This window comes from Myxine glutinosa, chromosome 1 (assembly GCF_964187855.1).
Source record: "Myxine glutinosa chromosome 1, kmMyxGlut1.1, whole genome shotgun sequence".
Taxonomy (NCBI): Eukaryota; Metazoa; Chordata; class Myxini; order Myxiniformes; family Myxinidae; genus Myxine; species Myxine glutinosa.
Genome location: NC_136261.1, coordinates 358651356 through 358663823, shown reverse-complemented (window position 1 = coordinate 358663823; position 12468 = coordinate 358651356). Strand labels below are relative to the sequence as shown.

Genomic DNA, 12468 nt, shown 5'->3' with positions numbered 1-12468 from the left:
ACGGACACAGCGTCCGGGCGGCCATTTTGTGCGACACCGGCGCTCAGCTGAGCGTGATACCCGCCTCGGTGCAGGACAAACAGGCCACGCTTTGCGGCCCCGCCTTGGTCGCCGCAAACGGCTCCTCCATCCGCACCTTTGGTTCGTGCAGCTTCGCATTCTGCTTCGGGGGCCAGCACTTCAGGTGGGACTTCATCACGGCGAACGTGCCCATGGCCTTGCTGGGTGCAGATTTTCTGTGCGCGCATGGGCTTTTGGTGGACGTCAAACGGCGTCGGCTCATCAACGCGGAGACCTTCAGCTCGCTCGCTTGCTCATTGAGCGGCTCCGCACCAACCAAGCTAGCCTGCGCGCTCCCGGCCGCGGACGATTTCACCCGCCTGCTCGCCGAGTTTCCCGCCCTCACGCAGCCGACGTTTTTGGCTGTCGCCGTCAAACACGGCGTCGAACACCACATCCCGACCACAGGTCCACCGGTCAACGCCAGGGCTCGTCGCCTCGACCCGACCAAACTCGCTGTGGTGAAGGCGGAATTCGACACGCTGGAGCGATTGGGCATTGTGCGGCACTCAAATAGCGCGTGGGCCTCGCCCCTGCAGTGCCCAAACCGGGTGGCGGATGTCGACCATAGCGGCGATTACCGCCGCCTCAACGACGCCACCACCCCCGACCGGTACCCGATACCACACATACAGGACTTTTCCGCCCGTTTAGCGGGGCGGGTGATCTTTTCCAAGGTCGACCTCATTCGGGGCGAACGCCAGGTACCCGTCCGGCCGGCCGACATGCCGAAGACGGCGGTAATTACACCTTTTGGCCTCTTCGAGTCCCTGCGCATGCCGTTCGGCCTTAAGAACACGGCCCAGGCCTTCCAGCAGCTGATGCACAGCGTGCTGCGCGACCTCACCTTCCTTTTCGTCTACTTGGATGACATTCCCGTCGCCAGCACTTCCCGGGTGGAGCACCTCATCCACCTGCGCATGCTTTTTGAGCTCCTCGGCCAGCACGGCCTTATCATCAACCCGGCGAAATGCCAGTTTGGCGTAACGGCCGTCGACTTCCTGGGGCACCGCATCAAGAAGCGCGGGGCCGTCCCGCTGCCTACCAAGGTGGAGGCAGTCACAAGTTTCCCGCGCCCCCGCTCCATCAAGGCCCGACAGGAATTTTTGGGGATGGTAAATTTCTACCATCGGTTCGTGCCTCGCGCCGCCCAACTCATGCGCCCCCTGTACGAAGCCTTCCGGGGCAAGCTGGCCAAGCACGACGTCGCCTGGACCAAAGACATGGACGCGGAATTCACGGGCGCTAAGCTGGCCCTCGCCAACGGGACCATGCTGGCGCACCCGGCGCTCGACGCACCCATCGCCCTCACCACGGACGCTTCCGACTATGCGGTGGGCGCCATGCATGAACAGTGGGTGAACGGGGCTTGGCAACCGCTGGCCTTCTTCAGCCGGCAGCTTCGCCCTAACGAGCGCAAGTATAGTGCTTTCGACCATGAGCTCCTTGGCCTTTACCTGGCCGTTCGCCACTTCCGCCATCTTTTAGAGGGCCGCCCGTTCACGGCGTTTGTGGACCACAAACCCCTGGTCTTCGCCATCGCCAAGGTTGCAGAGCCGTGGTCGGCCCGCCAGCAGCGCCACCTCTCCGCCGTGTCCGAATTTACGACGGACATCCGGCACGTCACGGGCAAGGACAACGCTGTGGCCGATTGCCTCTCCCGGTCAAGCGCGAACGCTGTCCACCTCGGTGTGGACTTCGCCCGCATGGCGGCCGACCAGACCGCCGACCCCATGGTGCAAGCCCTCCGGACAGCGGACACAGGCCTGCGGTTGGCCGAAGTCCCGTTCGAGGACACAGGCACAGTTCTCATGTACGACCTTTCCCTGGGCCAACCTCGCCCCATCGTGCGCACCGGATGGCAGCGGCACATTTTTGACGCCCTCCACGGCCTTTCCCAACCGGGCCGGAAAGCGTCGCAGAAGCTCGTGGCAGCAAAGTTCGTCTGGCACGGGCTCCGTAAGGACGTCCGCGACTGGGCCAACGCCTGTGTCGACTGCCAGCGCATGAAGGTCCACCGGCACACCCAGGCCCCGTTGGCACCATTCGACGTGCCCGCGCGGTGCTTCGACCACGTCAATGTGGACCTGGTGGGACCCCTTCCCTCCTCGCGGGGCTTCACCCACCTCCTCACGATGGTGGACAGACCACCAGGTGGCCGGAGGCCGTCCCGCTGACATCAACAACATCCGCCGACATGGCGCAGGCCTTCATTGGCACCTGGATTGCCCGTTTCGGCGCCCCCTCGGACATCTCCTCCGACAGAGGCCCGCAATTCACCTCCGAGCTTTGGGGCACGGTCGCCCAGGCCTTGGGGTTCAAGCTACACCGCTCCACGGCCTAGCACCCCCAAGCCAACAGCTTGTGCGAGCGGTTCCACCGCTCGATGAAGGCCGCTCTCAGGGCCAGCCTCCAGGACGACGGTTGGGCCGACAGGCTCCCGTGGGTCCTATTGGGCCTCCGAACGGCCCCTAAAGAGGACCTACAGGCTTCTACGGCCAGCCACTGCGTGTGCCGGGTGAGTTCATCCCTGACGCCACCGGCTCCTGGTCCGCGGCTCGCCAACGATCGGTCCTCCAGGAGGCCGCCAGGAGATTTGCCCCCGTGCCCACGTCCCACCACGGCTGCCCCCAACCCCACATCCCCCCAGCACTTCACACTGCGGAGTACGTTTTTATCCGGAACGACGCACAACGGGGACCGCTCCGGCCGCCGTACGATGGACCTTTCCGGGTCCTGAAGAGGGACAACAAGTCGTTCATCATTGACATCGGCGGCAAACTGGACCGCATCTCCGTGGACTGCCTCAAGCCGGCCCATTTGGACCTCGACCAACCTCCACGGTTGGCCCTTCCTCCACGACGGGGCCGTCCCCCATCAACCAAGCCCCCCACCCGACCATCCACAGCCACGCCACCTACCACCCCCACACGAATCGCCAGGGGTCGTTTCGGCCGGGTGATCAAGACCCCCCTCAAACTGACTCTCCCGGTGCAAGTTAATTCTGGGGGGGGCGCATGTCGCGGCTACCGGAAGCATGACACAATCACCTTGCACCGGCCGATGACGTAACCGGCGGGCGGTTACTTGCCCGGACTCGCCTGGACGTGTCCGGACTTGCCTTGCCCGGGCGGACTCTCGATTTGCATACCACGCCCCGTTGAGAGGCGTGGCTGACTTATTTGCATACCACGCCCCGCCTGAGAGGCGTGGCCTTTGTGTGGTGAACTTTTGATATAAATTGCCGCCCGTGTTAACGGGCTATTCAGTGCTTTTGAGTTCTTTCGAGTTGAGCTGGAATAAATAGCTCAGTGAAACGTCGTTCCTGGTGTCGTCCATTTTGTCCGGCTTTATCGTGCGAGCATAGCTCCACACCGTAATATATATTGTACATGCAAGCACAGGGTACGAAAAGAAGGAGAAGAGCACATGATAACAGAGAGAATTGTGGGTAGAGCCATGTAGGAGGAACGAGGAAGAGAAGAAAGAGATATTGGGAGTGGGTAAGAGTCTAGGAAGGGGAAGGATAGTCATAAAACATATGCTCAAAGGGATGCGGAGAAGAGGGCCTATTACGTAATAAATATATGGCCCATTAATAGAGGGTGAATGGTTAACAGAATGGAAGAATGGGATGTACTCACGTCCACAAAGTTTGCATTTATGTAGTCACTGCCCTTTCGCTCTCGGCCCAGCCTGCGGAGCTTGACTCGAGTGTGGTCGACTGTTAACAGGAAAGCACAGTTACATCACAAGCCTAGAATGGTCCACGTTGATTCAATAACTCCATGCAGTTTACATAATGTATTGTGATCTACTGGGAATCATTAGAATGCCCCGAACAAAGCAAGGCCGAAATGACCAACCCTATGATTTGTTCATATAACGAGGATTTCGGATTGGCCAGGATTTTTGTCCAAAGGTGTAGGCCTACTATCGTCAAACATAGCTTGGAATCTTTAATGTCCACCATAAGCAGGGAAAACAGCTATACCATATCCATGAAGGAGAAGTAAGGACCACCTGCTTCAATATGCAACATCCCCTGCTGCCACTGCATCAAACTGTAGTTATTGCAAAACCCTGCCTCCCGCCAAGCGGGGGACGGGACGTGTGTGTGTGTGTGTGTGTGTGTGTGTGTGTGTGTGTGTGTGTGTGTGTGTGTGTGTGTGTGTGTGTGTGTGTGTGTGTGTGTGTGTGTGTGTGTGTGTGTGTGTCCGTCCGGGCCGTCACTCTTTTTAACCATTTGAGATTTTGCCATTAAAATTTTCAACACAGCTTTATTAAGAGAATATGGAGAAGTCAAATTAATAACTTTCTCAAAAGGTCAAAGATCAGCGCCACCAAAAATCATCAATTTTCATCTGATTGACCTGAAATTTTAGGAATTTGCAAATTGGGTCACTGAATTGGTTCTCCAATCAAAAGAAAGGAGTTGATTGTTTTGTTTTTTAGAAAAGGTCAAGGTCATCTAAAATCGTTAAAAAAATTATAGCTGTTTTCGTCATGTTTATATACAAAAGAATAAGAAGTGTGAATACAAAGCGGATGCGCCATTTTCAAAATCTTTGTCGTTTTTTTTTTTGTTTTTTTTTATCGCACCGAATTTTGTTTAGAACCAAACTCAGGACAAGAGAACTCTGAAGTAGTCATACTTCCATTGATATACTTGTCCAGCAGAGTTAAGCCCAGACCAAGGTTCTCTCATTCGCACACTCAACTGTGTCGTTGGTTATCTCCATATGTGGGTTTCAGAAGGTGGAACAGAGTCCTCCCAGGTCTCAAAAGTGTGTTTGTTTGTGTGTATATGTTTCTCTCCCTCTCCACTCCTCCCACAACCATCTCTCACCCGCTGCAATGTCTAGCTCTTACTCTCCCAACTCTAATCTTGCTCTCGCTCCCCCCAACTCTCGCTTCTCTCTCTCTCTCTCTCTCTCTCTCTTTCTCTTTCTCTTTCTCTTTCTCTTTCTCTCTCTCTCTCTCTCTCTCTCTCTCTCTCTCTCTCTCTCTCTCTCTCTCTCTCTCTCTCCCTCTCCCTCTCCCTCTCCTTCTCCCAACTCCCTCTTTCTCCCAACTCCCTCTTTCTCCCAACTCCCTCTTTCTCCCAACTCCCTCTTTCTCCCAACTCCCTCTTTCTCCCAACTCCCTCTTTCTCCCAACTCCCTCTTTCTCCCAACTCCCTCTTTCTCCCAACTCCCTCTTTCTCCCAACTCCCTCTTTCTCCCAACTCCCTCTTTCTCCCAACTCCCTCTTTCTCCCAACTCCCTCTTTCTCCCAACTCCCTCTTTCTCCCAACTCCCTCTTTCTCCCAACTCCCTCTTTCTCCCAACTCCCTCTTTCTCCCAACTCCCTCTTTCTCCCAACTCCCTCTTTCTCCCAACTCCCTCTTTCTCCCAACTCCCTCTTTCTCCCAACTCCCTCTTTCTCCCAACTCCCTCTTTCTCCAAACTCCCTCTTTCTCCCAACTCTAATCTTGCTCTCGCTCCCCCCAACTCTCGCTTCTCTCGCTTCTCTCGCTTCTCTCGCTTCTCTCGCTTCTCTCTCTCTCTCTCTCTCTTTCTCTCTCTTTCTCTCTCTCTCTCTTTCTCTCTCCTTCTCTCTCTCTCTCTCTCTCTCTCTCTCCCTCTCCCTCTCCCTCTCCCTCTCCCTCCCAACTCCCTCACTCTCCCAACTCCCTCACTCTCCCAACTACCTCACTCTCCCAACTCCCTCACTCTCCCAACTCCCTCACTCTCCCAACTCCCTCACTCTCCCAACTCCCTCACTCTCCCAACTCCCTCACTCTCACCCCTCTCTTTCACTCTATGTCTCTGCAGGTTCTCAGTGCTTTCAAAATGCTCAAAAGGTTTTTTGTCCAACAATGAATGGATGAAGAAGATTTTGATTACAAAACCAAACAAACACCAATTCCAATGTTTTGTAAGTTACTGCCGTTTTAGTTCCCATGTTCGACGGTTCTGATGTTCATCTGCCATACTATGTTAGAGTGTTAGAGTCGATGCTGCTAAATCAGTTTATTGGCAAGGGTTATATTGGGTGGCTCGCCATTGCCTTCCCAGCAGTAGTTTGGGCAGGAATTTGAAATTTGTTCAGGGTGTCAACGATAACTCGCCTATACTTCGCGAAGAACACTGTGGGACATTTGACGTCCACCAACTAACGGCAGCAGACGGGAAGCCCGATTTAACGTCCATCCGAGAGAAGGCACACACGCTGATGAAACACCCTGCCCGTGAAACGCCCAGATGACTGTTTATAGCTGGGCCGAGATTCAAACCCAGACTAGACAGCTCAGAGGAGAGTGCACGTAACTAGGCCATCCTGCCAGCCCTGGTCGATGGTCGTGGATGTATGTATGTATATATATATATATATATGCGAAATATTTTTCTTTAAAAAGTCATCCACTCCAGCTACATTTGTACAGAAAAACTGGCGTAGTTTGAAAAACGTGGTATCGGACATTCTCGGTGTCTGGCAACATAATGGAGACATCTCGTTTTGGAATCAAACTTTTCAAATAAACCTGAGCCAAGGGATTCGGCACAGATATTTTCGCTTTTCTTTGTCGTTTCCAGCCAGTGTCACGCTGTCGATGCCATTGGAAGAGAAGTCAGATTTTGTGTCCGAAACTTTTTGCAAAATGATAAAATAAAACTTGTTCCACCCACTTGTACCACCCACATCCTCACCCTCATACGGTATTTAAAGATATGCAATAACTAGACAAGATTAGTTAATTACTATCCTAAGAATTTCATTAAAGTCCATCTTCAATTCAGCTTTATCTTCCTAAACCCTAAAGCCAGGCCAGAGGTAAGATTATCCTCTGGGTTTCCGTGAGATCTGACAGAGGTAAGATGAAAATTTCACGAGAAATATTTGCGAGGGGGGTTAAAACCCCACAAACGCCTTACAGTGCCATCCTAAAGAGCAAGCATTACATAATGTTTCATAACGCACTTCACCGCAAGTTAAAGTGCATACATCGATCAGCCTCGTATATACTAGTGCGGAGATCTGTGACGTTGGTATCTCAATAGAATGGGCATTAGTTGGGTAGATGCGCATTAGAATTGCATCACAGTATGGAACTCACATGCCATGATGTTCACGTAACGGTTCTTGTTTTTGTTATCTGGGCGGTTTGTTTCCTCCGCCATGATGCTCTGGCTCTGAGCATACTGTTGGATTTCCTATGGACACAACGGGAAAACAGAGAGACACATATCATCAAGAAATGGTAAAAAAAACTTTTGGAACTTTCTTGAAAATTTTCCCCTTACCCGATACCAATAAGCAAACTGGAGAAAATAAACATGACTCCCTATGCCGTAGGCATTGCCACATGAGTGAGAACGCAGGCCTTAAATCTCGTCGAGTTTGTGGGTGCTGTGCAGGTGGTGACGTGCTGGGATTTGCCTCAAACTCCCGCCCGAAGCCACGCTGGCCATCGACGTGTAGAGACTCCATGTGTTTGGGAAACTGAGTGACCGGTATCCCCTCGAGTTCCTCATCTGCAGCACACGCGGTACAAATCATGAGTTTCATTCGGACCACATTCTGGTCTGACGATCGTTTGCATTATAATTATTTGTTATTATTTCAAGTTGACGAGGCATATGTTCGGTTTATGCACGAAGCTGAAGATTATGGTGTCAAATGACATTTGGTAGAAATTTCTCACAAAAACTATACATCAATGACATGACTACAGACCTCAGCACACTGGTATGATGTCATCACAGCATGATGTCATAGTTAAATAAAATTCCCTCCATAGGTATTGGAACAGTGAAGTAAAATTTGTTATTATTGATATACTCTGTACTTAAGAAATTTGGATTTGAGATCCAAAGATGAATATGAGGCAAGGGTACAGAAGGTCAGCTTTTATTTCCTGCTATTTCTATGCATATGTTTTGTAGAACAACAACACTTTTTATGTTCAGTCTCCCCATTTTAGGTAAGCATCAGTATTGGAACAGAAGAACTTAAAGTAAATTAAAGTAGTAGCAGCAAGGACCCATGGAACTGAAAACCCTCCCTTTGTTTGGGCAGTGTATAGGCAACAAAGTACTGCCTCACATGCTCCCTGTAATTTATGTTTACTGCGAACAACCCAGTGTTAATTTTAGTCATCCGCACACATATTGCCAAAAAAGAATGTTATGAAATTGTTTTATGTTCCCAGAGATCAGACGTTGAAGGGAAAATAAATGATAAATTGCAATATTAAAGTGCCAATGATGGTGAATGAAAGGCACAATCGGGAAACAAACGTGTTGTTTTATACATCTCACTAAAACAGACGTTGCTAATTTAGCATTCTAGGCGAATCGCCTATTGTTTCCATTGGCATAATTTATGCTTTGTGATGGTGAGCAATAGTGATAATCAGTAATAAAATAAAAAATAAAAAATAAATTTTTTTTTTTTAATTTCAGTGGTGGATCGATGGAGAGGGAAGGAGGGGATGGGGGCCCTGGTAATTCAATTTTTACATATTCCCTACGTTTGTTGTAATCTATATATTGGTGAACTATAAAAGGTGCATTTAAAATACTAGGGCATGCCCGTACTATATCTATATCTAAAATTATATCCCCCCCTCTATTTACATGAAATGGTTTGGTTCATGAAATGTTTTGGTCCATTCGCAACGCCAAAGCGAACGGCGAACGCTTTACATGAAATGGTTTGGTCCATTCGCAACGCCAAAGCGAACGGCGAACGGCTTGCGAGTACAGTGACAATCCCCCCCCCCCCCCCCCCCTCTATTTAGATGAAATGGTTTTTATTAGTTTTAAAACATAGTTTAACGCCAACATAGCGCCAACATAGTTTGCAAACGTGAAATAAATGAATACGCTCTCAAATGTGCCATCCGAGGCAGAGTGTGTCCGCCACGTTCGGCACACGCGATAGCTCGCTGCTCTCTGATTGGTTGAATCGTTTTTTGGACATAGCTCGGTAAGTAATTGTCCGATTAATATGAAACCTTGAAAAGGCACATCCTCGGGTCCCCAGCAATATACCTGGCAAGTTTAAAGTATATCGGACCCGTGGTTGTCGAGAAACAGCGGTCACAGACAAACAAACGTACAAACGTACAAACAAACACACAGAGATTACTGGAATTATAGATAGATTTTAGTCAATTTAAATAGAACGTAAAGGTAGAGCATGGCGATTGTGATATATGACAGGTTTGATCGCTTCAACGACGTGTTCTGCCTGAACGGCATATAAATTTAAATGACGGTCGGTGGAGTCAGCCGTCGTACGCCGTCGTACACAAAAATGACATCATAGACATAATGACATACAGACAGACGGACAGAAAACTGCCGCTACTTTAATATAAAGATAATAGTTTGTATTTGGTTACATATCACTTGCGTCCAATAACTGTATCGAACTTGTGTCCCATCGACATCACCAAACTCTTGGTATCTTCTTTTGAGATGCTTTTACAAGTCCTTACTGCAGCTATTTTCAGTTGTTGTTTGTTTTGGGGGGTTTCTGACTTTAGTCTCGTCTTCAGCAAGTGAAATGCATGCTCCATTGGATTTAAATCAGGAGATTAACTTGGCTAGTCTAAAACCTTCCACTTTTCCCCTGATTACCTCCTTGGTTTACATTGGCAGTGTGGTTTGTGTCATTGTCTTGCTGCATGGTGAAGCACGGCCCAATTAATTTGGAGGCATTTTCTTGTACATACAGTCAGCAGACAAAATGTTTCTGTAAACTTCTGAATTCATTCTGCTGCTGCCATCATTAGTTACATCATCAATAAAGATGAGTGAGCCAGTTCCAGAAGCAGCCATGCAAGCCCAAGCCATGACACTACCTCCACAATGATTCACAGATGAGATAGTATGCTTTGGATCACATGCAGTTCCTTACTTTCTCCACACTTTTGCCTTTCCATCACTTTGGTAAAGGTTTATCTTGGTATCATCTGTCTATAAAACTTTGTTACAGAACTCTACTGGCTCACCTCTGAACTTGTCATATAACTTCTTGGCAAATTATAATCTAGCCTTTCTATTTTCGGTGCTGATGAGAGATTTGCATCTTGCAGTGTAGCCCTTGTAATTCTGCTGTCGAAGTCTTCTGCAAAGGGTACGTTTTGATATTTTCAGCCCTACACTCTGGAGAAGGTTGTTGATGATGTCACTGACAGTTGTTTTAGGGTTTTTCTTTACAGCTCTGATGATTTTACTGTCATCAACTGCAGTAGTTTTCCTTGGCCAACCTGGCCATTGTCTATTGCTAAGTACACTAGTGGTTTCTCTCTTTTTCATGATATTCCAAATCGTTGTATTTGTTATGCCCAATGTTTGTGATATGGTTCCAATTGAATTATTCTGTCATTTCAGCTTCCAAATTGCTTGCTTTTCTTTCATCGATAGTTCTCTGGTCTTAATGTTAGTTTATGCCGACTTGATTCCAAAGGCAGACTCCCATGGAAAAAGCAAAGGCTAAAACCAAGACGAGACATTCACAGAGCTGATCTTTTATGTGTGAACAATGAATGCAACAAAAAACACCTGTCAGTCATTTGTTCCAATACTTATACTGTACTTCCGTAAAATGGGAGGACTAAACATAAAAAGTGCTATTGTTCTACAATGGTAAAACATATATCCGTAGAAATACCAAGAAATAAAAGTTGACCTTCTGTACTCGTGCTTCATATTCATCTTCTGATCTCAAATCCAAATTTCTTGAGTCCACAGTATATCAATGATAACAAATTCGACTTCACTGTTCCAATACTTATGGAGGGCACTGTATGTTTGTGTGACCTCTATGACATATGTGTGACATTACACACACACAAACTGTTTTATATATATATATATATATACTAGCAGAAGTACCCGGCATTGCCGGGCGGAGGAGGGGAGGGGAGGGGGGGGAGGGGAGGGGAACGGGGTGGGGGGGGGGGGGGAGCGAGCCCCTTGGCAAAGCGAGCGATATTTTTTTTCATAGCATCATAGCGTCATAGCGTTTCATAGCGTCATAGCGATTTTTTTTTTCATAGCGTCATAGCGTTCATAGCGTCATAGCGTTTCATAGCGTCATAGCGATTTTTTTTTTTCATAGCATCATAGCGTCATAGCGATTTTTTTTTTCATAGCGTCATAGCGTCATAGCGTCATAGCGTTCATAGCGTCATAGCGTTTCATAGCGTCATAGCGTTCATAGCGTCATAGCGTTTCATAGCGTTATAGCGATTTTTTTTTTCATAGCGTCATAGCGTTCATAGCGTCATCACGTGATCGATCTGAGCGAATCAGCGCCCACCTGCTCTGATTCCGTTGATTCCGTGCGCTGAAATGCGCTGAGGTAAATATGAATAAAAAATATGGATCGTCAAATATTTTGAGTTCGGCCATGTTCGTCCCAGGCTCAATGGCCATGTCTATGCCAAATATCAAGCACGTAAGCCTCTCCGTTTAGGAGTCTATCGGTAACATTACACGTACACACACACACACACACACACAAACTGTGTTTTATATATATATATATATATATATATATATATATATAATAATTATATGTTATATATATATATATATATATATATATATATATATATATATATATATATATATATATATATATATATATATATATATATATATATATATATATATATATATATATATATATGGAAAAAAAAAATCAAACAAGCACATGCGGAGAGGTCGGTGGCCACTATTTTTTAACCGCCTCTCCTCCAGTCTACTTCCCTCTATTCTCACAGTCTTCTGACTCTCCACAACTCCTCACCGTGTAAGTGATGGAGGTCCCTGGTTCGAGTCCCAGGTTGTCAGAATTTTCCACACTAGCCCCACGCAGGAATTTAATTCCTATTTATAAAAAAAAAAAAAAATGTAAATGAAAAAAAAAATTAACCAAACACATGCGGAGAGGCTGGTGGCCACTATTTTTTAACCGCCTCTCCTCCAGTCTACTTCCCTCGATTCTCACAGTCTTCTGACTATCCACAGCTCCTCCACGTGTTCTTCCAAGGAGTTTATAATGTAATGCTCTCACATTGTAACTCCTGCAACTGTCTGACAATGTAAGCCACTCCTGTTTAAACTCTCAAAATAAAGGTATTCCACACAACTCAAATACTTTCTCTCAATGTGGAACTGCCTTCTGGAAAGGGTTCAATCACATTCTTCCTTCCAAAGTTCAAGCAAAGCAGTCTGTCACCATCTCAGGTCACTCCCCATCCCTACCTGTGACATGTGATCGTTTCTACCCCCATTAGCCCTATCTCATCCAGCCATCTTATTTACAGGTTACTGTATCTCCTCCCATCCTCTCTGATCTTCTTTTTGTGTTTGATTCCTTTACTTGTCTTTACTTTGTTGTGTATTT

General features: G+C 47.8%; 1 protein-coding gene across 1 annotated transcript in view; it reads right to left on the bottom strand.

Moving 5' to 3' along the window:
• Positions 1-12468, bottom strand: part of LOC137417514 (receptor-type tyrosine-protein phosphatase gamma) — a 251412-nt gene that overhangs the window by 53207 nt on the left and 185737 nt on the right. Inside the window, exons 18-20 of the mRNA XM_078769966.1 lie at positions 7483-7577; positions 7160-7256; positions 3705-3784 (exon numbers count right to left, since the gene is read on the bottom strand). Coding sequence (XP_078626092.1) covers positions 3705-3784; positions 7160-7256; positions 7483-7577 — 272 coding nt within the window. The remainder of the gene's footprint in view (positions 1-3704; positions 3785-7159; positions 7257-7482; positions 7578-12468) is intronic.